The sequence below is a fragment of the Oxyura jamaicensis genome, chromosome 23 (genome assembly GCF_011077185.1).
Source record: "Oxyura jamaicensis isolate SHBP4307 breed ruddy duck chromosome 23, BPBGC_Ojam_1.0, whole genome shotgun sequence".
In the NCBI taxonomy this organism is placed as follows: domain Eukaryota; kingdom Metazoa; phylum Chordata; class Aves; order Anseriformes; family Anatidae; genus Oxyura; species Oxyura jamaicensis.
The window spans coordinates 6,064,804-6,082,921 of NC_048915.1; the positions used below are offsets into that span (position 1 = coordinate 6,064,804).

The 18,118-nt window shown below is 59.2% G+C and overlaps 3 protein-coding genes across 3 annotated transcripts in view; 1 reads left to right on the plus strand and 2 right to left on the minus strand.

Annotated features, from left to right (window-relative positions):
- Positions 1-2,256: 2,256 nt before the first annotated feature.
- HPCA (hippocalcin) lies at positions 2,257-3,900 on the plus strand. Its single transcript, XM_035345690.1, has 3 exons — positions 2,257-2,813; positions 3,364-3,469; positions 3,748-3,900. The coding sequence occupies exons 1-3, from the start codon at positions 2,436-2,438 to the stop codon at positions 3,843-3,845; spliced, it is 582 nt and encodes a 193-aa protein (XP_035201581.1). The 5' UTR covers positions 2,257-2,435; the 3' UTR covers positions 3,846-3,900.
- Positions 3,901-4,550: 650 nt separating this feature from the next.
- On the minus strand, positions 4,551-6,465 carry TMEM54 (transmembrane protein 54). The gene is made up of 5 exons (XM_035345872.1): positions 6,360-6,465; positions 5,613-5,806; positions 5,003-5,191; positions 4,777-4,911; positions 4,551-4,643 (listed from the first exon to the last, which is right to left on the minus strand). Exons 1-5 carry the CDS (start codon positions 6,370-6,372, stop codon positions 4,551-4,553), a joined length of 624 nt encoding a protein of 207 aa, XP_035201763.1. The 5' UTR covers positions 6,373-6,465.
- Positions 6,466-7,263: 798 nt separating this feature from the next.
- The window catches only part of RNF19B (ring finger protein 19B), an 11,636-nt gene continuing 781 nt past the window's right edge, over positions 7,264-18,118 (minus strand). The window contains exons 2-11 of the mRNA XM_035345873.1: positions 16,533-16,605; positions 15,240-15,294; positions 13,334-13,539; positions 11,545-11,689; positions 10,965-11,127; positions 10,200-10,314; positions 9,924-10,064; positions 9,405-9,612; positions 8,501-8,632; positions 7,264-8,021 (exon numbers count right to left, since the gene is read on the minus strand). Coding sequence (XP_035201764.1) covers positions 7,556-8,021; positions 8,501-8,632; positions 9,405-9,612; positions 9,924-10,064; positions 10,200-10,314; positions 10,965-11,127; positions 11,545-11,689; positions 13,334-13,539; positions 15,240-15,294; positions 16,533-16,605 — 1,704 coding nt within the window. The 3' untranslated portion in view covers positions 7,264-7,555. The remainder of the gene's footprint in view (positions 8,022-8,500; positions 8,633-9,404; positions 9,613-9,923; positions 10,065-10,199; positions 10,315-10,964; positions 11,128-11,544; positions 11,690-13,333; positions 13,540-15,239; positions 15,295-16,532; positions 16,606-18,118) is intronic.

Sequence of the window (18,118 nt, forward strand, 5' to 3'; positions counted from 1 at the left end):
ACCACGGCCCCATTTCCAGTCCCCTTCCCTTAGCCCTTTCCAGTCTCCTTTCCTCCAGCACAGGGGAGAGGCACAGCCACAGTCCCGCTGCTCTCATCACCATTTCCCTCATTTTCCAGCCCAGACCCATCCCAAAGAGCCCTTGGGCTCGGTGCCAGTCCTGTGCCAGACCTGTGCCCAGACTGTGGTTTGGGCAAGTGCTGCTGATGGGCTTTGAAATGCACCCACAGATTTCAGCTGCTCTGTCAGCCAGGTCACCCCAAAGCAGTCCCTGTCCCCTGTCCTGTGTTGGGTTGGCATTTATGCCTGGTGCTGCCAGATCTCCCTTGATGGAACCTGCATCCCCTTGGCCTCACTGAGCTCTGTACCCAGGAGGTTTTGGTGTTAATTTGCCCAATCCTGGGTCTCTCCAGCAGTCCTCCCCCCCAGATCCTTGTTCTGCAGCAAACGCCTGCCCCTTCCCCATTCCCCGCAGAACGAGCCGGGGCTGTGGGTTTAATCACTTTATGCGTGTTTATTTGTATAATTCAGAGGAGAGTGCCTCTTCCTCCCATCTGCCCCTGCCATCTGCTCCCCATGATATTTCCAAACAATCCCGGGCTTTGCAAATCGATCGAGTCGTGCAGGAATGCAGGAAAACCTGCTGGGGATGTCACCTCCGTATGGGCAGCATCTGGCACCACGGGCGCCTTTTCCCGGTGCAGGGGGCGGCTGCCGGAGGCCGTTTTGCTCCAGCCCCTGTGAGCAGGGAGCAATGAGGACGTCTGCCTCTGGGGGCTCATTGAGGAACCACCCAAAACGTCCCCTTCTTAGCCCAAAGCACCTGCCCTGGCCCCCCTTGGGGCGGCAGGAAGACAAAGGATAAGCCCGTGCCCGGGAGCTGGGGATGCCCAACGTGGGCTTCCCGTAGCCCCCAGTTCTTCCACCCTCGGGGGCCCTGGGGCAGTGGCTTCCTTCCGAGGGGACAGGACGGGGAGAGGCAGGCGTGCTGGCAGGGTGGCACCTGCGGCAGGGAGAGCAGTGTCCCAGGAATGGGCCTTAATTGGCAGGGGGTGTGTGTGTGTGCATGCGTGTCTCTGCATGTGCATGCATGTCTGTGTGCACTTGTGCAGCCCCATCCCCGGCCAGGACCAAACCCCCACAAGTGATTTTTGCAACAGAGCCCTTGGAACCCTCCCCAGGGCCACATCGGAGCCCAGAGCATCCCCCTGGGTCTGCAGGCACCTGAGCTGCTGGCCTCGTGTGCCTGCTGCGGAGAGCTCCCAGTGCTCCCAGTGCTCCCAGTGCGCTGCCAGCTCCCAGCTCCAGCCCAGCCCTTGCAGGTCACCTTTTCTGCCCTCGAGCCTTTTCTGCCCTCACCCGGGGGGGCGAGCAGGGGCACACGTGGGGCAGTGCCCCGGGGCGGGGAGGGGTGTGTGGGACCCCCCCGGGGCGGGCGGGGGCTGCTGCCGGTGCCCCCCGCGCCGCCCCCCGGTGCCGGTGCCCCCCCGCCGCCCGGCGCTGCGGCGGGCGCTCCCGGGCTGCGCTGGCGCACGGCGGCGGCGGCGGTGGCGGCTCGTCCCCGGGCAGGTAGGAGGCGGCGGGACCCGGGGGGACCGGGGGAAACGGGGGGGAAAACCGGGGGCAACCGGGGGGGGGGGAAGGTGGGACAGCGGCACGGCCCCAGCCCCGCGGGTGCGTCTCCCTCTCCCGCCGGCGGCTGCAGAGCCCCCCCCGACCCGGGGCAGCCCCTCCGGGGGGAGCCCGGCATCCCCCCGCCATGCTGCACCGTCCCAGGGGTGCCCCCTGAATGTGTCCCCTCCCGGGGGCATCTTCCCTTGGGGGGGGGTCCCTGCAGCCCCCTCCTGCGGTGCCCAGTTTTGGGAGGAGCCCCCTGTAGTTCCCCCTGCCCCGGGGGCATCTTCCCTGGGGGTGCCCCCCTCGCCCCCCTCCCGGCTGCTGCGTCCTGATGCGGGGAGGGGGCTCTGGTTACAAGTGGAACCCGCGGCCCTTGGCCCTCCCCGGGGCTCCGGAGCCAGCCGGAGGCATCAAATATTAACGGGGCAGGCGGAGGTGCCAAAAATAACCCCCCCGCCAGGGGAGCTGGCCTAGATCTGGACACAGAGCCCCAGCCAGGGCTGAGTCCAGCCCCTTCCCCTCCTCCAGCCCGCTGCCCCCCCCCACCCTCCCCCCGGTGCCACCAACATCCCCCAATCTATTATGCAAATGACCCCTGAGGATTTATTACGCAAATGCCAAGGGGCTGGCTCCCCAGGACTGGCCTCGGCGGCTCAGAGGGGACAGTGGGGATGGAGGGGCCAGCATCGGCCACCACCTCTGCCCGGGTGCCCGGGGGCTGCCAGGGAGCGCTGCCCCGTCCCTCTCCCCTCCTGTAGGGTGCAGGGAGTGGAGCTGGGCCAGGAGCCCCCCCTGCGGCAGCGCTCATCCCCAGCGGCATGGGGAAGCAGAACAGCAAGCTGCGCCCCGAGATGCTCCAGGACCTGCGTGAAAACACCGAGTTCTCAGACCTGGAGCTGCAGGGCTGGTACAAGGGCTTCCTGAAGGACTGTCCCTCGGGCATCCTCAACGTGGAGGAGTTCAAGAAGATCTACGCCAACTTCTTCCCCTATGGCGACGCCTCCAAGTTCGCCGAGCACGTCTTCCGCACCTTCGACACCAACGGCGATGGCACCATCGACTTCCGAGAGTTCATCATTGCCCTGAGCGTCACCTCCCGCGGGAAGCTGGAGCAGAAGCTCATGTGGGCCTTCAGCATGTACGACCTGGACGGCAACGGCTACATCAGCCGGGAGGAGATGCTGGAGATTGTGCAGGTATGCACAGCCCCACTTGTGGGCAAGTCTGGGGCAGGTGCCCCGTGTTGCTCCCTACGCAGGGCTGGATGTCTGCGGGGAGCTGCTGGCTGAGCCCCATGGCCGCAGGAAGGAGCGGCCCCCAGGGCAGACCATGCTCCTTCATGTCCCGGGGCCAGGGCTTCCCCTCAGCACCCTATCCTGGGGCTCTTCCTGCTGCCCACACACGTGGCAGCTGCACTGAGGACCTGGTGCAGGCACCCAGGACCTGTTCCCCTTGCCCAGACCCCAGCCCAGTGGCAGCAGCAGCAGGGGGTGATTCGTGAGGCTGTTTCATCAACATCTTGGTGGGCATCTCCTCCCTGCAAGAGCAGCTCCCATCTGCTTCCTGCAATCCAGCTTGTTTTCTTGGGGCAGGCACAAGCTGTACTGGGAGCAAACCCCCCCCCCCCCCCCCCCCCCCCGGGTACATGGGCAGGGGTTGGTCCCAGTGCAGCAAACCCCCAGACCTCTGTCCCCTGCCTCGGGTTGGTGGCAGGCGCCCACCCTCCTCCGTGTCTCCCTCTCCCAGGCCATCTACAAAATGGTCTCCTCCGTGATGAATATGCCCGAAGATGAATCGACTCCGGAGAAAAGAACGGAAAAAATCTTCCGACAGATGGATACTAATAATGATGGTAAATGAGAGGAGATGGAGGGGATTAAGGGAAAGGTCTCATGGCTAAATCCGGGGGTCTTAGAGGGAGCAGCACGCACGCTGATTAAATGCCTCATGTTCGCTGGGGTGGCCGGGGGGAGCCCCAGCAGCTGAGGGGCTCAGCTGGCTGCAGACCTGGGGGGCTCGCCCCGTGAAAGGGGGTGGAGGGGGGGTTCTCTGGTGCGTGTTGGTCCTGTGTGCCCCTGTGTGTCCGGGATGGGGTGGTGGCTGCCGGGCTGAGCCATGTCCCCCCTGCAGGCAAGCTGTCGCTGGAGGAGTTCATCAAAGGTGCCAAGAGTGACCCGTCCATCGTGCGGCTGCTGCAGTGCGACCCCAGCGGCACCGGGCAGCTCTGAGCCCCCCACAGCCCCTGCAGACCCCTGCCACCCCTGTCCTGCAGCTGGACACCACCTCCCACCCCTGCTTGTCCCTGCTGTCCCCATCTCCATGCCCTCATGGCAGCAGGAGCCTGGCTGAGGCTGGGGAAGAGAGATCCAGGGGGGACGCCCCCACCACGCAGTGGCTCCTGTACCCATGCGGGAGACAGGAGGGACCCCCTCCCCCAAGTGGGTATGGTCCCCCTGCACCAGAGGCATGGAGCAGGGGACAGCCCAGCATGGTGGAGCCACCACTGCTTCTCCAACAGGCACGGGGACCCAGCCTAGGGGACGAAGCCCCGGTTGCTCGCGCCCCCCCAGCACCCCCAGCATGCACACACTGCACGCCTCGGGGCCGGGACAGCCCCTTCTCCACAGCTGGAGCACAGGTGGGGGCCGTGGGGAGGGGGGGTGCTTCTGGTCTTTTAATACCTGCAAAATAAAGTTTGTGTCAGTGCAGTCAGCAGTGGGTGGGGGCCATCAATGCTGAGGGGAAAGGTCCTCCCTGTAGGGTTCATATCCAGCCCAGTCGCCTCCCTTGCTGCAGCCCCAGGCAGCCCAGTGCCACGGGGATGGGCTCACATTCCGGCTGGCAATGAGCAACATCCAAGGTCCTGTGTCTGTCCCAGAGCTGGGAAACACTGTGGGGCAGGTGCTGGGACAGGTCTGGGTCCCATACCCGGCTCACAGCTGGGCGGTTTCCACACTGTCCAGGCTCAGCAAGCCCAGGCACAGCCCAGGGTTGGGGCTGTCCGCAGGGGCTGTCTGCAAGGAGACCTGCAAGCCAGAGGGGCTGCTCAGGGCAGGACCAGGGGCCGAGAGCTTCAGGTGGGCAAATCCTGCCCGCCCAGGGGACCTGAGCCCAGCTGGCTCCATCCCAGCCCTGCACGGGGGCTTAGAGAGGATTCACCTTCTGCCGGCGCACCCTGTGGCAGCAGCAGCTGAGGCGGAGGAGCTCGATGGTGAGCAGGAGGCAGCGGATGCTGAAGACAATCTCCAGTGAGCCCAGCATGAGGGAGATGAACCAGAGGGACAGCGTGGAGCTCTGCAGGGATGAGGGCCATCAGGTCCCTGCGTGTGTCCCCATCTGCAGGGCAGGCATGGTGCAGGGTGGCCATGGGACTAGTGGGACTCACATAGACACGGGTGGGATCGAAGGGACACTGCCGGGCGAGCGGGGTGAGGGCAGCATCGGTGAGGGCACAGGGCGCCAGCAGCACCCGGCCCCGGCTGCCCAGCGTCAGCCCGATGGCAACAGCCAGCCCTGGCAGGCAGGACAGCGAGCCCAGGCTGCTGCTGGCGCTCAGGGCCAGAACCACCCATTTCTGTGGGAGGAGAGAGATGAGGCGGCACGGCAAGATGGGACCACGAACGGCCACCCACCTGGAGTGGTCCCCAAGTGAGGGGCTGCGGGATGGAGCCCTGTGGGGCTGCAGGGATGGGGCTGCTTACAAGGGCTGCAGGAGCGAAGTAGCGGGACAGCATGAGGGCAGCTAAGCCACAGGAGATTGTCTGCAAGGAAGCATGGTCATCGACACCAGGGACATCGGTCCCCTTTCCCCTTGAATTGTCCCTTAAACGTCCCCCCCCCCCCAAACGTTACAAAGCCCTTTTAAAACCCCCCCCCCCCCCCCCAGTTCTGTGCAAGGAAGGTCTTGTTAGAGCAGGGAAGGGGGGACGGAGCAGTGTCCACCCTGCATCCCACCCTGCATCCATCCTGTGCCCCCCCCCCACCCCCTGTGGTACCAGCAGAGCAGAGATGGCCGAGGCGGTGTTCGAGACAGCATACTGCAGGGAGACTGCATCCTGCAGGCTGACCACGAAGCGGAGCACAATGCCGTGGACGAGGGCTCCGGTGATGAAGTTGAGGTGCCCGACGATGAGGAGGATGAGGCCTGTTTTCATGAGGACCCTCTGGTGGCTGCCAGGATCGCGGTGGCCTGGGGAGGAGGAGAGGGGAGGCTGAGCACCAAGGCTGCATGGTGCAGGGCAGCCAGCACAGGCACAGGGCATCTGGGGACAGCCCAGAGGAGGTGACACAACGGTGGGGACGAGGCAGTGGCAGGGTGGCAGCCGCTGGCAGCCCAGGTTTGCAAACCACTGCCCCAGCCGGCTTCTCTGGGGTCAGAGCCATGGTGCAGGGACAGCAGCCGTGGGAATGGGTGTCCCTGATGGGGACCAGCCGCTTGCCCCAGCACATCCCGGGAAGGAGCAGGGCTCCCTGGGGCAATCCTTATTGCAGGGCGCTGCAGGGAGCAGCCCCCGTGAACAGCCGCCCCAGTGCTGGGCTTGGGCACCGAGTGCTCTAATGAGTAGAGGCAGCAGCAGGGGGCTGCTCCCCCGTCAGGACTGGGGCTCGCCCCAGCTCATGTCAGAGCCACGCAGGGCTGCCCTCCCTCTGTGCCTCAGTTTCCCCTGCAGGAGGCAGGGCTGGAGCCACAGGCAGGGCTCAGACACCTCCCGTCACAGTTACCACACCAGACCCGGACTCACCCACTTGACACATCTTCAGCCAGCCGCGATCAGGCCATCAGAGCCCCTCGGCACCCCCGGGGCCTGTCCTGCACTCAGCCTCTGCACCAAGAGCCGTCGTGGTCCCCATGGGACCAGGCAGGCCCAGAGCTGGGATGAGGCCACGGAGCTGCTCACCTGCTGCACCCAGCTGCGGCTCCACTTCCCGTCAGACCAGCTCCTGGATGAGCAAAGCAAGAACTCCACCTTCGCCTGCCTCCGCAGAGGGGAGGCACGGCCCCATCCCCACCCCTGCGCTCCCCTTGCTGCCTTGCATCACGCTGTGCTGCACCCTGCGGGCCTCCACCCCACGCCTGGGAGCCTGGTGCCCCACGGGGAGACCCCTCTGGCCACATCCTACCCAGCAAAGCACCCAATCCACCTCAAGTTGCCGTAAGGAAATGTGGAGCCCCACAAAGCTCTTCCTGGCTCTCAGGAGGTGCTTGCTGAGCCACGTTCACTGCACAGCTCATCGCAGACAGGAGGCACCACTGCTTTAATTACAGGCACAGCAGCACAGCCCAGGCCCCGGGAGCTGCTCTGGGGACAGGCTGGGCCTACGGCAGCCTCCTGGTCTCTCCCTGATGTCCCTGACAGAGCCACTAGGCTAGCCCTCAGCCTCCTCAAGCAGCCCTGTGAATTTGGCTCAGTGCATGGTTAGTCCATCCTGCGTACACAGCCGCAACACATGGCAGTCTGGCCTAGCAGCCGTGGCACCAGCGCTGCGGGCAGAACAAAGCTGGCACCCCTTCCTAGAGGCAGATAGGGGGTGCACCCCTTTTCCCCAGGCCAGGGGCTAGGGCAGCAATCACAGACAGTCCAAAGGCAGCCACCAAGGAGAGGATTTCACCGTACACCCATGGAAAGGATGAGCTGGATGCGAGTTGAATGACATCCAGAGTCTTTATTCAAATAGTCCTTTAGGATGGTTGCAGACATACAGACACATACATATTTACACTCTTACACACCTCACAGAGCCTGAATCAATAAATTAAAACAAAAAGAGGGTTGGGGATTGTTTTTTTCCTTTTCTTTTTTTGTCACGTAAGAAACGACGACTCCTTGAGGCGAGGCCAGGGAGCCAGCTGAAGAATTGCAAACAGAAGCCAACACGGACACAACTCTGCCCCAAAAGATGCAATGACAGTGAGTGTGCTTTTCACCAGGAGGCCACTTCATACTCTGGCTTCGATGCACTCCAGTTTGACTATTTCGTCCAGCCTACACCCCTCGGCTTGGGCACAGTGGCTCAGATGGGCACTTGGGCTCTCGGCACCTCTAGCTTTGGGGGTCTGCGGGCAGGCTGCTGCAGTCTGAGAGTGGGGGGAGTCGCACTCGTCCGAGGTAATGTCTGGCACGTCGTCCGACTGGCTGTCAGAGCTCTCCAGGTCACTCCGTATGCTCTCAGGCTGGGCCAGGGTGATGTCCCAGGTTTTGCTGGTAATGCAGTCCTTTTGCTCACAGCTTTGGTGTTTGCACATCTGCTCCTGCTCACCGTCCTCTTCCTCCTCCTCTTCTTCCTCATTTTCTGCCATTTGGGTGTGGACGTGCAGAGAGTCCTCCGTACTGCTGCCGCTGGCCAGCTGGTAGTGACTGGGCTTGGCTTCGATGTCCACCTGGATCTCCATGTTATTGCACTCCCTGTAGAAACAAGCACCCCCGTGTTACTGCACAGTTACTGGTTTTGGCCATAGCCTGTGTCACCACCTCACTGGGTCAGGAGGACCACGCTGCCCAGACAGGAGCAAGATGCTGCTCATCACCCCACGGCGGGACACAACAGCACCCACTGCTCTCCTCGAGTTCCTCCAAACAGCAGTTCTCCAAGGCTGAGAGCCAGGAAATGAAGCGGGGAAGCACTGGAGACCCTGAGGGCACCAGGAACAGGCCCTGAGAGCCCTGGGCTGCAGATGCCCTCCTCAGCCTCCACACTGCACAGAGAGGCTGCTCCCAAACACCCCCAGTCCTCCTCCTGCCCAAATAAAAGATCAATCCTCCTGCCAGCTGCAAGAGCTGGAGCGCCCACAGCCAGCCTGGCACCCGCAGCACCTTGCAGAGCTTGGATTTTTCCAGGACACCCACGACCAACACTCTTTTCTCACCATCACATGTCCTCCTACCTGTCCTGGGGGTTGTAGGAGCTGATGATGGAACCAGCCATGGCCCGAGTGCTGGCGTTGTCACTGATCGCCCCCAAGCTGACCGAGTCCTTGGGGAAAATCTCCTTCTGGACATCTGCCTGCACTTCCAGCCTGCAGGAAAGAAGAGGATTCCTCAGAAATGCCTCAGAGGGTCACCAAGTGGCACCAAACAGCCTCTGTCATGAGAAAGCAAGAGGCCCTCTGTGCTGGCCTAGCTTGGCACAAGGGAGTTTAACCCCAAGGGTTCCTCTCAGTCTCATTTTTGGCTCCATTTAGGTAAACCCATTCTGTTTTCCATGACGAAGGTGAAGTTGTGTTTATGTCCATGACTCATGCAATTCCTGCGAAGAACAGATTTCCACAGATCTAGCACAGAGCCATGATTACATGCTGGCTGCCATATCAACACGTGTCTCTAATTACCCTGCAGACTGACTCACAGGCAAGTTTAAGAGGAAAACTGTGGTGTAACCTTCTGACTTGGAAAGCAGCAGCCCTGCCTGGAACAGGGGGCTCCCAAACATCTAGGCTGGGATCAGAGCACTGGAGGATCTCTAAGTGGGCCGTGCAGGCATCTCTGTGCTCTTCCCAATTAATCCAAAGCATCAGCTCTGCCGTTTTATGGAGCTTAGATGGGACAGAAACTTGTTTCTCTAGCTTTTGTCCTCCTTGCAAGAACCAGCCTAACAGCAACTGCAGAAGTAGCCTGGTCTGCTGGGACTGGTTATTCCACCACAGACCAAGAAGTAAAAATACCAGGACACGACTGCCAAGCACACAGAGGGCCACCCAGTCCCAGATAGAGCCCCAAGCTAAGCCTGCTCAGCCAGCACAGGCCCCGGAGCCTTCACCCCTTTCTTGCCATGACCACCAGCCCATTTACCTGCTGTACTTGCCCTTGCCTCCCGAGAGGACACCGCCGCTCAGGGTACCCCCCGAGAGGGCAGCAAAGCTGGCTGTCTCACTGTAGTTGCCCTGCATCACGCTGAGCCCATCCGTGGGGCTCCCGCTTGTGCTCAGCACGCTGGTCAGCCCCTCGATGCTGCTTTCACCGATGCTGGGGTTCTTCAGGGCTCGCCAGGCATCAGCCACTGAGGAGAAAAACAACATGGGAACCGGTCAGCAAGAGCACCAGCCGGATGTGATGGTGGTGGCAGGGCTGAGGGTCAGACACCAGGCAGCGTGCTTCTTGCCTCAGCCTCTATGCCTCTACCAGGGCAAGGAAAGGCTGAGATTCGGCTCAGAGCTATGCAGCTGATCACCAGCAGGAGACTGAAGCAAGTAACTCCTCCTAGCCAAACCCAAGATGCTCAGATTTGGGAAATACTAAGCCCCCCACCATCTCATTACAAGACGCAGTGGCAGGGCCTTTCCTCCTTCCCTTCCCCGCATATCGCAGTACCTGTGATTGGTCCGTCATCTTCATCAAACTCTATTTTCACGCCCTTCCCATTGGCAGTGCTGACTCCGCAGCCACCACCTCGGCACAGCGAGATCGGCACCACGCCGTAGACGTAAGCCAGCATGATGGGGACTCCGATACCTGCACACGAGTTAAGAGGGGCTTATGGCTGAGCTGGGCTAGGCAAACAGAAAGGGCCTTTGGGGCAGGGACTCTTTCAGTTGTGTTTATTTACACAGCTTTGCACACCATGAGAAACAGATGGTGCCCACTTACCAACGCTGACAGCAGCGATGACCGGAGAGGCAATGACAGACAGCGTGACCCCACCGGTAATGGCCAAATTCCTCTTGTGCTTAGACGTTTTCTTTCCCTCATACCTGCTGTGGATCTGAGGGAAGGAGAAGCACCAGGTGAGAACAGCACCAGGCCATAAGCAGCAGCCAGAAGACATCCGTAAGCTTATGCTTTTACAGCTGCATTAGCCCTGAAAGAGCCCCATCGTGACCACAGATCTCGCAGATCGGATCTTGCAGGTGGGTCTGCGTTCAAGAAAAAGAAGAAGCTACAAAGCCAGTGCTGACACCATTTCCTCCCTCTCAATGCCTCTTTACCAGCACAGAGGCACAACAGCACAACATAGCGCGGGGCAGCTGGAGACCCCCAACAGCCCAGCAGCATCAAAACACTCAGTGACCTATGCCCGCATGCTGCTCACAGCCTGTCACTGTCCCACAGAGGCCCCAACCATAGGAAGTGCCAGAAGGGACCAGTTTTCTGTTCCCAGTTCAGGGTAGAGGCACAACAGCGATGCAACATGCGTTTGAGAGGACTTCAGCCTGAGGGCTATCAGCCCCCATCCTCCTCTCCCCGCACAAAGCCCGGAAGATAAGGCAGGGTTTAGAAGAGACAGCTGAATTTGGGTTCTATGGGGAGACCCGCCCTTCGTATCAGCTCTCAGTTGCTGGTCGGATGCCCCGAGTCAGAGACCGCCCTGAGCTGTGGATCCCTCAGCTCCAGCCTCACGCTCACCACATTTACCTTTCTCCCGACGTACACGGGGATGCCAATGACCATAGCAGGAATGGCGATGCCAGCAATGAGGGAAATGCCTACAGGAGCGCCGATCAGCGTGCCCAGCTGCCAGAGAATCTTCTTTTTACGACTCCATGGCTTTTTGCCCCAGAATGTGCAGCCAGAGGGGCTTAATGGAAGGGAAAAGAAAAATGATGTTAAAACCTCAGCAATTCCTAAGCATCCCTGAGAAACCCAAATTCAACTTCCACATGAACAAAACCCGAAGCTTGGGAAGTGGGTAGACAACACAGAAAAGGTTCCAGTGCCCCATCAAGATTAATTTGCTCCTTCCTCAAGGTGACTATCACACCACCAGGACTATGCTTAATGTCCGCTATGTTAAGAGCTCTCAAACACAACGTATCAGGAGGTATCTTTTTTGGTGATGAAGAGTCTCCCCCGCTGTAGCATGGGAAGAAAGCTCAGATCTTTGGGTCAAAAAGAAGAATTTTGCTGACTGATTGTAGACACAAGAGGACAAACAGCAGGCAGCCAAACCCCTCCCGGACCCTAGAGGAGCCCTGTGCCCTGCTCCGGCGCCCACCTGAGGTAATGCAGGTCTGAGATTTCCTTCATGCAGAGCCAGCAGAACTCGCAGCCGCACACGGCGCAGGTCATATGGTTGCAGCTCCCGTCGTTCATCTTGATGATGTAGGCGCTGCAGCGGGGGCACGGCTTGATGTCGTCTGCTGCGGGGGGGAAGCAGGGCACTGAGTCTGGCTCTGTGCTGCAAAAAGTCAATGGGGGCTCTCACTGCACAGGGGAGCCCTTGCTTTCTGGGCATGCGGATCGCCCTCACGTAGCACAAAGCAGGGACAGTACAACCAGCTGGCTGGGCCTTTAGCTTCTGGTTGGGGCGAGAAGATAATGCTGATGAGACCAAGCCCACCGAAGTGATCTGCCTGGACAACAAGGACTGGGAGCAACAGGCGCTTTAAAAGCTTATCCTGGCCTGGCACAGGATGCGTTCCAGGAGATGCTTCAGTGCTGGGAACAAGTCATACCTGCGCTGTGCTAGCCAGGACGACAGTGTAAGTCATAACCATTATTAAATTGCTCCACTAAGGTGATTCACAGGCCAAGAACAACAGAGCAATTGAGAGAACAGGGCTTCAGATATTCTGAACCTGGCCTTCAACAGCAGGCAGCGTGGAACGGGGCCTGCAGCTGCACGCCAGAGCAGGGCAGATGCTGCGCAGCCCCACTCGGCTCCTGGCGGGGTGGGATGAGGGTCCTTCATCTCCTCAAGTCACGCGTCATCTGATCGCAGTTACGCAACGGCTGTCTGTGCAGAGGGTCAGGGCTTTGCTGGCAGCCTCTCTGACACTCAACAATATGAAATCCAGCTGCTGAGACCAGCCCGCACCTTATTAATCACTGCACTGAATCCAGCAAGAATGGGGTGGGGAAAAACCGCTGTCTCAGGAATCTCCCTTTCAGTGGCTAAGCGCTAAGCTCTTCCTGGCAGGATCTCCTTTAGGAGGGTGAAAAAAGCTCAGAAACCAGTTTTTGCTTGCTGGTTTGTACCACAGGCTGAGGTGGTATCTGAGCTGTGGGTTGTCAGGGCCCTCTAACGGGGCACGCTGAGCCTCGGGATGCAGCTGAGCCACCTCGGATTGCTTAGGGCAGCTCCAGTCCGAGCATCAACATTTTAACTCCTGGCACACAAGGCACAGTAGTGTTTTGTCTGAGGGAAGGGAGGGACTTTAAGAAATGGCCTTACTGCCCACTTCCAGAGTCAACACAGTTATTTTTAATGAACACTAACTCAGCAGACGTAGCAGCTCCTACAAGGCAGAGTAGGAGTCTGTGGGCTGGCATTTTTCCCCTGTACGTGACATTACGAGCACCTAACAGTGCACACAGTCAGGCTCCCCATGCAGGGCTAGGCATTAACACTACTTTTTACTACTGCAACAGGCAAATTTCAAGTTGCAACAGTAAAAAGCACCTAATTTGTTCCACATCTAGATCAGCGAGAAGCAAGAACATCCAAGATCAAAACGGCCACAACGTGGCTGGGGCGGAAGAGGGGAACTGCAGTGCTGAGGAAGGACCCGAGGCACGTCGTTGTCACCTATCCCCGACCCGTTTCATGTTCTAATTTCTTGCAGGAACCCACTGGGCTCACTCTAACACCCGGGAGAAGGCGAAGTGGCTCTCAGGTTCACAGCTGTACTCAGCTGTGCTGGGGACCCTCATCTGTGGCACGCAGCAGCGCTCCCCACGGGGCACTGCCATCACCCTGGGGAGGAAGTTCTGCACCGGCAGTTCTTTGTCAGCTTCACAGGCACGACCGCAGCACCCAGTAGCCTACAACGCACGATCCATACCCGGCCCAGACTCCTGTCCATAGCTGAGGCCCGACGTGTGCTTGGTCCGTACGCGGAGCGTCTGCGCCCTTTGCTGGCGGGCCATGTCGCAGGTCTGGTTGGGGTGCCATATCTGCTTGCAGTGATAGCAGAACTCCGTCTGGCAGCCGTCCCTCTCGCAGGTCAGCTTGGGGCAGCTGGCGCAGCCATAGGCAATAACCGCGTAGCTGGGGAAGGAAGACACCCGGCGAGTTAGCAAGAGGCAAAGTTATCGAGCGACAGTCCCGTGATCCAGCCAAGTCATTGCACCCGGGGGCGGCACGGGGGGCTCTTGTTGCCCTTCTCCAACAGGCTGCTGTGGGGCTATGCCAAGCAGCCCCTGCCTTGCCCGGGGGGCACAGCAGCCCCGCTCCAGGGTCAGCCCAGCCCGGGTGGCCAGCCCACCACTGCTGGGTTGGTGATTCTGGTCGCTGTAGTGCAGCTGCACTACAAATTCCTGCCCTCACCAGTCCTGTGCCTTGCGCTGCAGGGCCTGGAGTTAAGTAGCGCTAATTAGGTTACTTGGGGCAGACAGACGACAATACTGAGTTCTCTCAGTGAGCGCTGGCAGTCCACACTGTCTGCTCCTCCGGATCAGACGTGCCCTGCCCAGCCTGCTCTTTCTGTCCCTGCAGGCTCCCAGCACAGGCTCCTGCTGCTCCGTACCCGTGGCTGCACACAGGCTGCACACACACAAATATACACACACACACAAACCACACGCATCACACACATGAATATACACGCACACACCATGCAAAAACCACACACGCATCACACACACAAATATACACACACCCCCCAGCTCCTCAAGACAGCCCGGCACATAGCCCAGAGGAGGCTAGGCAAGCTGAAGCCTCACTGGGCACTTTATCACCTAATGATGAAAAAAAGTGGAACAAGCGGGGTTTCAACATGCAGCTATTTCAAGAAGTAAGCCCCTGTTGATCTCTACAGAATTTCCTTTTTTACAGAGGGTGAAGAACAATGCTCTGCTTCTGGAGTAAACCAAAACTGGAGTAAAAACAAGTGAATGTACAAGAGAGGGAAGTCAGGGTATGCAACCAGCTCACTTTTTCTGACAGTAACGCCGTGTTTCCATGAGGAAGCGTACACACAGAAGCTGAAGCAGCTCCACTACACAGGAGCTGACTTACAGTCAGCGAGGATGAGGCTGCTCCCACTGGCAGGGGCTGAGCCGAGTAATTCCAGAAGCGCCTTTCAGCTCTGTGACACCAGTATAAATACCAAAGGGTATTTTTGTTGATCATCCTCAGCGTTTTCGTTAGTGGCCAGAGGAGAATAGCTCCTATTTAGGATTTTATATTTAGAGCTCGCGTAGCTCGAGTTGTATTGCCTCTTCTCAGCAGCAGCAGCGTGAGAACCGCTGAATGTGTCATACCACAATGATTCATATCCCGTGGGAGTTCGAGCAGCTTCACCCTGCCAGGGTACGACACAATCGCCCAAGAAACAACATCTCCGCGTGGAGTGCTGGGCTGGGGGGCACGACGGCAGGGTCCCCACGCGCATCGGCAGCCATGCGCTCGCATGTGAGGCTGGAGCGGGCAGAGAGGAGGGATGCAGGCAGCCGGCGGGCAGCCAACTTGACCCACATCGACTCCTACGCATCTGGTCCGGGGAGAATCCCGCTAAGCATCCTTACCCTGCCACCACGAGGCAGCCACAGAACTACCCCTGGCAAAAAATAAAGCCTCATCAGGCCAGCTGCGTTGTGACACGCTGCTATTTCAAACCATAACAGCAGGCTGGGAAAGCTCAGCGTAATATATTAAGCAGCCTCGTGCTCTAGATTAACCCCTCACTAGAGATTCAGGGTTTTTCTAGACACTCAGGCAACTCCCCTATGAGAAAAGAAAATCCTCACCATTTACATTTCACTGCTAGAACTGAAATGACAAACATCAAGAACAAGCCCACAGCTGCATGGAGAAAAACAGCTACACAGCTTTCTTCTCCGAGGAAAGGAAATAGCACAGCACCGAACTCAAGGACAACTAGAAAGAAGCCATTGAAGCGATGTGCCTGGGGGTGGCTGCTGCAGGATCCGGGCTGCTAACGCGTGCCTCCATCTCCACCTGACCACTGACGCATCGCTTCGTTCAACGGCCGCTTCCTGGCTCGGCCCCGGCAGAGGTGAAAAGGGAAACTCTGACTTTCCCCCCACGCAGCAGCGACAGTGAGAACCTGCCCGAGACCCCAGCGGGCCAAGGGAGGGCAGAGCCCAGCTCCCAGCCCTGGCCTCCAAGGAGACGGAGCCTCGCCAGTTGCCTCCAGCCTCATTCAGGAGCTCAGCCCACGCAGCCCGGTTCACTTAAAGCTCCTCTTGTTCTCGCCAGCTTCTAGGGGAGATGCAGCGTGACAAACACCAGAGAGCAACGCCAGCCGATTGTAGTGGGGGAGAAACAACACAAAAAGCTGCAAATATAGAAAATTATTGGTATTGCGACTGATGGTGCATCAATTGACCGGCGTTCCCATGGCAACACGCTCCGGTGTTGTGCCGGTCCTCCTCCTCCTCCTCCTCCTCCCGCAGCAGCACAGCCGAGCTCTTTCCTTTACGAAAGCCCGCAGTAGGTGTGGAAGGCAGAGGATGCTGCGTGCACACGCCATGGCTTCGTCTGCCGCCGCCGCCTCGCAGCTCCTGCACCCGGTGGTGGGTGACATCCCCCCGAAGCGCCCAGCACCGCCGTGCCCACAGCCCCACACGCTGCTGCTGCCACGGGAAAGCCCGCTGTAAATAATTCATAGCCTGACTTTACATAAGCACAACAAAACGCACTTGCTGGGAAGAATGAATAGGGCGATTAATTCCTCCTGCCGCCGGAGGGCCGATTCCAACAGCCTTTGTTCATGTGCTCCCGACATGCCGAGGGATGGCACCGGTGGGCAGCGACCCACCAGAGCTGTTGGGTTCCCAGCAGCCGGGGTCACCTCTCGCTTCTACCAGGCAGCTCATGGGAATCCCGTGTTCACAGCGAGGATGCCCTTGTCCACCAGATGAGCTGTAAGTGACATGGGTCTGCCCAGATCCCTGAAGTGATGGCTGGATGGGGATCAGGCCAGGCTCCTTTCGAAGAGGCAGCGCCCTGCAGGCCACGCCAGGGCCAGCTCCTTCCAGCAAGGCAGCCTCAGCTACGGATGGGGCGCTTACACCTACCCGCAGCCCAGAGCAGCACCACAGCAGCACAGAGCTGAGGCTGGTGAGCAGGAACAGCGTTTTCTGTACCCAGCTGATGGCGCAGACAGCAGGGGCATTCCCTCTGCGGGCAGCACAGCCTGCACGACGTCCCCGGTCTCGTCCCCAGCGACACCGAAACATCAAGACCTAGCACCTGACTTCGCACCAGAACCCAGCACCGCTGTCTGCTGTTACCACTGCCCTCTGAAGAAACAAGCCTTTATGCAGCAATGCTCAGGGGCCCCAAAACGGGTAACCTGAGACAGGTTAACTGGTTTGCACAGGAAGGTTATTACAACACTCTGATTAAATTTTCACAATCCTCCCACCACGCTTTCCACTCTGACTACTAGGTCAGACTTTCCTTTCATGTTCACGCTACCCAGAACTGCAACTCACGCTGCCTTCTAGCCAAACTTTGCAGCACTTCTCTAAGTTTCCTGAATAAAGCTGTTTTCCAGGCAGCTTTGCCTTAGACGTAAATAGAAACCTAACAGAGTTCATCCAAAGGAAAAGAGAAGAGAAAATGAAAGCAACACGCAGACGAGTACAGTCATCAAGCCTGGGTGGACTGACTTCTGGACAGACAGACGTTTCCTCACTTAGGCAACGGTAATGAGTCAACATCACTCCTCTGTGGCATACATTCACGTCCCCGCTGGAAAGAAGTGACCATTCACAGTTCCTCCTTCCCCCCGTGGAAACCGCAGGGTGCCCTGTGCAAGGACTGCTGCAGCTCGCAGCAATACACGCGGCTGGGAAACTCCAGGCTTCCCATTTGCGCAGAAAAAGGCCTTCTTTTAAATCAGGGAAACGATGGCTCAGCTAAAACCCCCTCCAAGTCCCATTACAAGGGCTGTGCTTGTCTCTATTTCCACACTCCCCAAGGTCAAATCCCGGGATTTTAGTGTGGACGGATGGAGCATCCTGTTGGTACCCAAGGCCTGTTAACCATCCCAAACAGGTTGCTGACTAGCAAGCGAAGAAAGCCTGCAATTAGGGATTTTCATCAAACTCCACGAGAACAGAAGCAGGCGTTAGTGGTAGTGCAGCACTGGGGGGGGAGCTGCCCCTCCCTGGGCTGGCTGGGGACAGCAGCACCATGGCAGACCCCACCCCCCAGGCTGTCCTGGTGCCCCCAGGCAGCACCCTATGGGGACACAGGGACCCCCCCCCGTGTCCCAGCAGAGAGTGAGCTGTCCCAGCAGAGAGAGGACAGAACCCAGAGGGACAGCAGACCCCTCCCAGGCTGCCCCGCATGGAAGGGGACAGAGCCCCCTGTGAGGACAGCAGGCCCCCGGGCTGCCCTGATGGGCAGTCCCCTGTGGGGCAGGGGGACCCTCTCTCCGAGCCACTCACCAGAAAGGTGGCACTGGGCCCCCCTCCAGGGCAGAAAGAGCAGCCCCCTGTTGGAACAGGGACACCCACCCCCCCCCCCCCCAACACCCCATCAGCCCCCTGTGGGGACAGGGACTCCCTTGGATGCTCCAGCAGCCCCCTGCACGGTCAGGGCACAACTTTGATACGACAGCACAAATGGGGGCAAAGCTATGTGGGGTCAGGAC

What these genes read in the sequence shown, in the direction of transcription:
- HPCA (XM_035345690.1), top strand. Translation starts at nt 2,436, where the DNA reads ATGGGGAAGCAGAACAGCAAGCTGCGCCCCGAGATGCTCCAGGACCTG. An exon ending in AGATGCTGGAGATTGTGCAG is followed by an intron (nt 2,814 to 3,363) that starts GTATGCACAGCC and finishes TCCCTCTCCCAG; the next exon opens with GCCATCTACAAAATGGTCTC. An exon ending in GATGGATACTAATAATGATG is followed by an intron (nt 3,470 to 3,747) that starts GTAAATGAGAGG and finishes TCCCCCCTGCAG; the next exon opens with GCAAGCTGTCGCTGGAGGAG.
- TMEM54 (XM_035345872.1), bottom strand. An exon ending in CGGCCATCTCTGCTCTGCTG is followed by an intron (nt 5,192 to 5,612) that starts GTACCACAGGGG and finishes CTCCTCCCACAG; the next exon opens with AAATGGGTGGTTCTGGCCCT. An exon ending in TCGATCCCACCCGTGTCTAT is followed by an intron (nt 4,912 to 5,002) that starts GTGAGTCCCACT and finishes TCATCCCTGCAG; the next exon opens with AGCTCCACGCTGTCCCTCTG.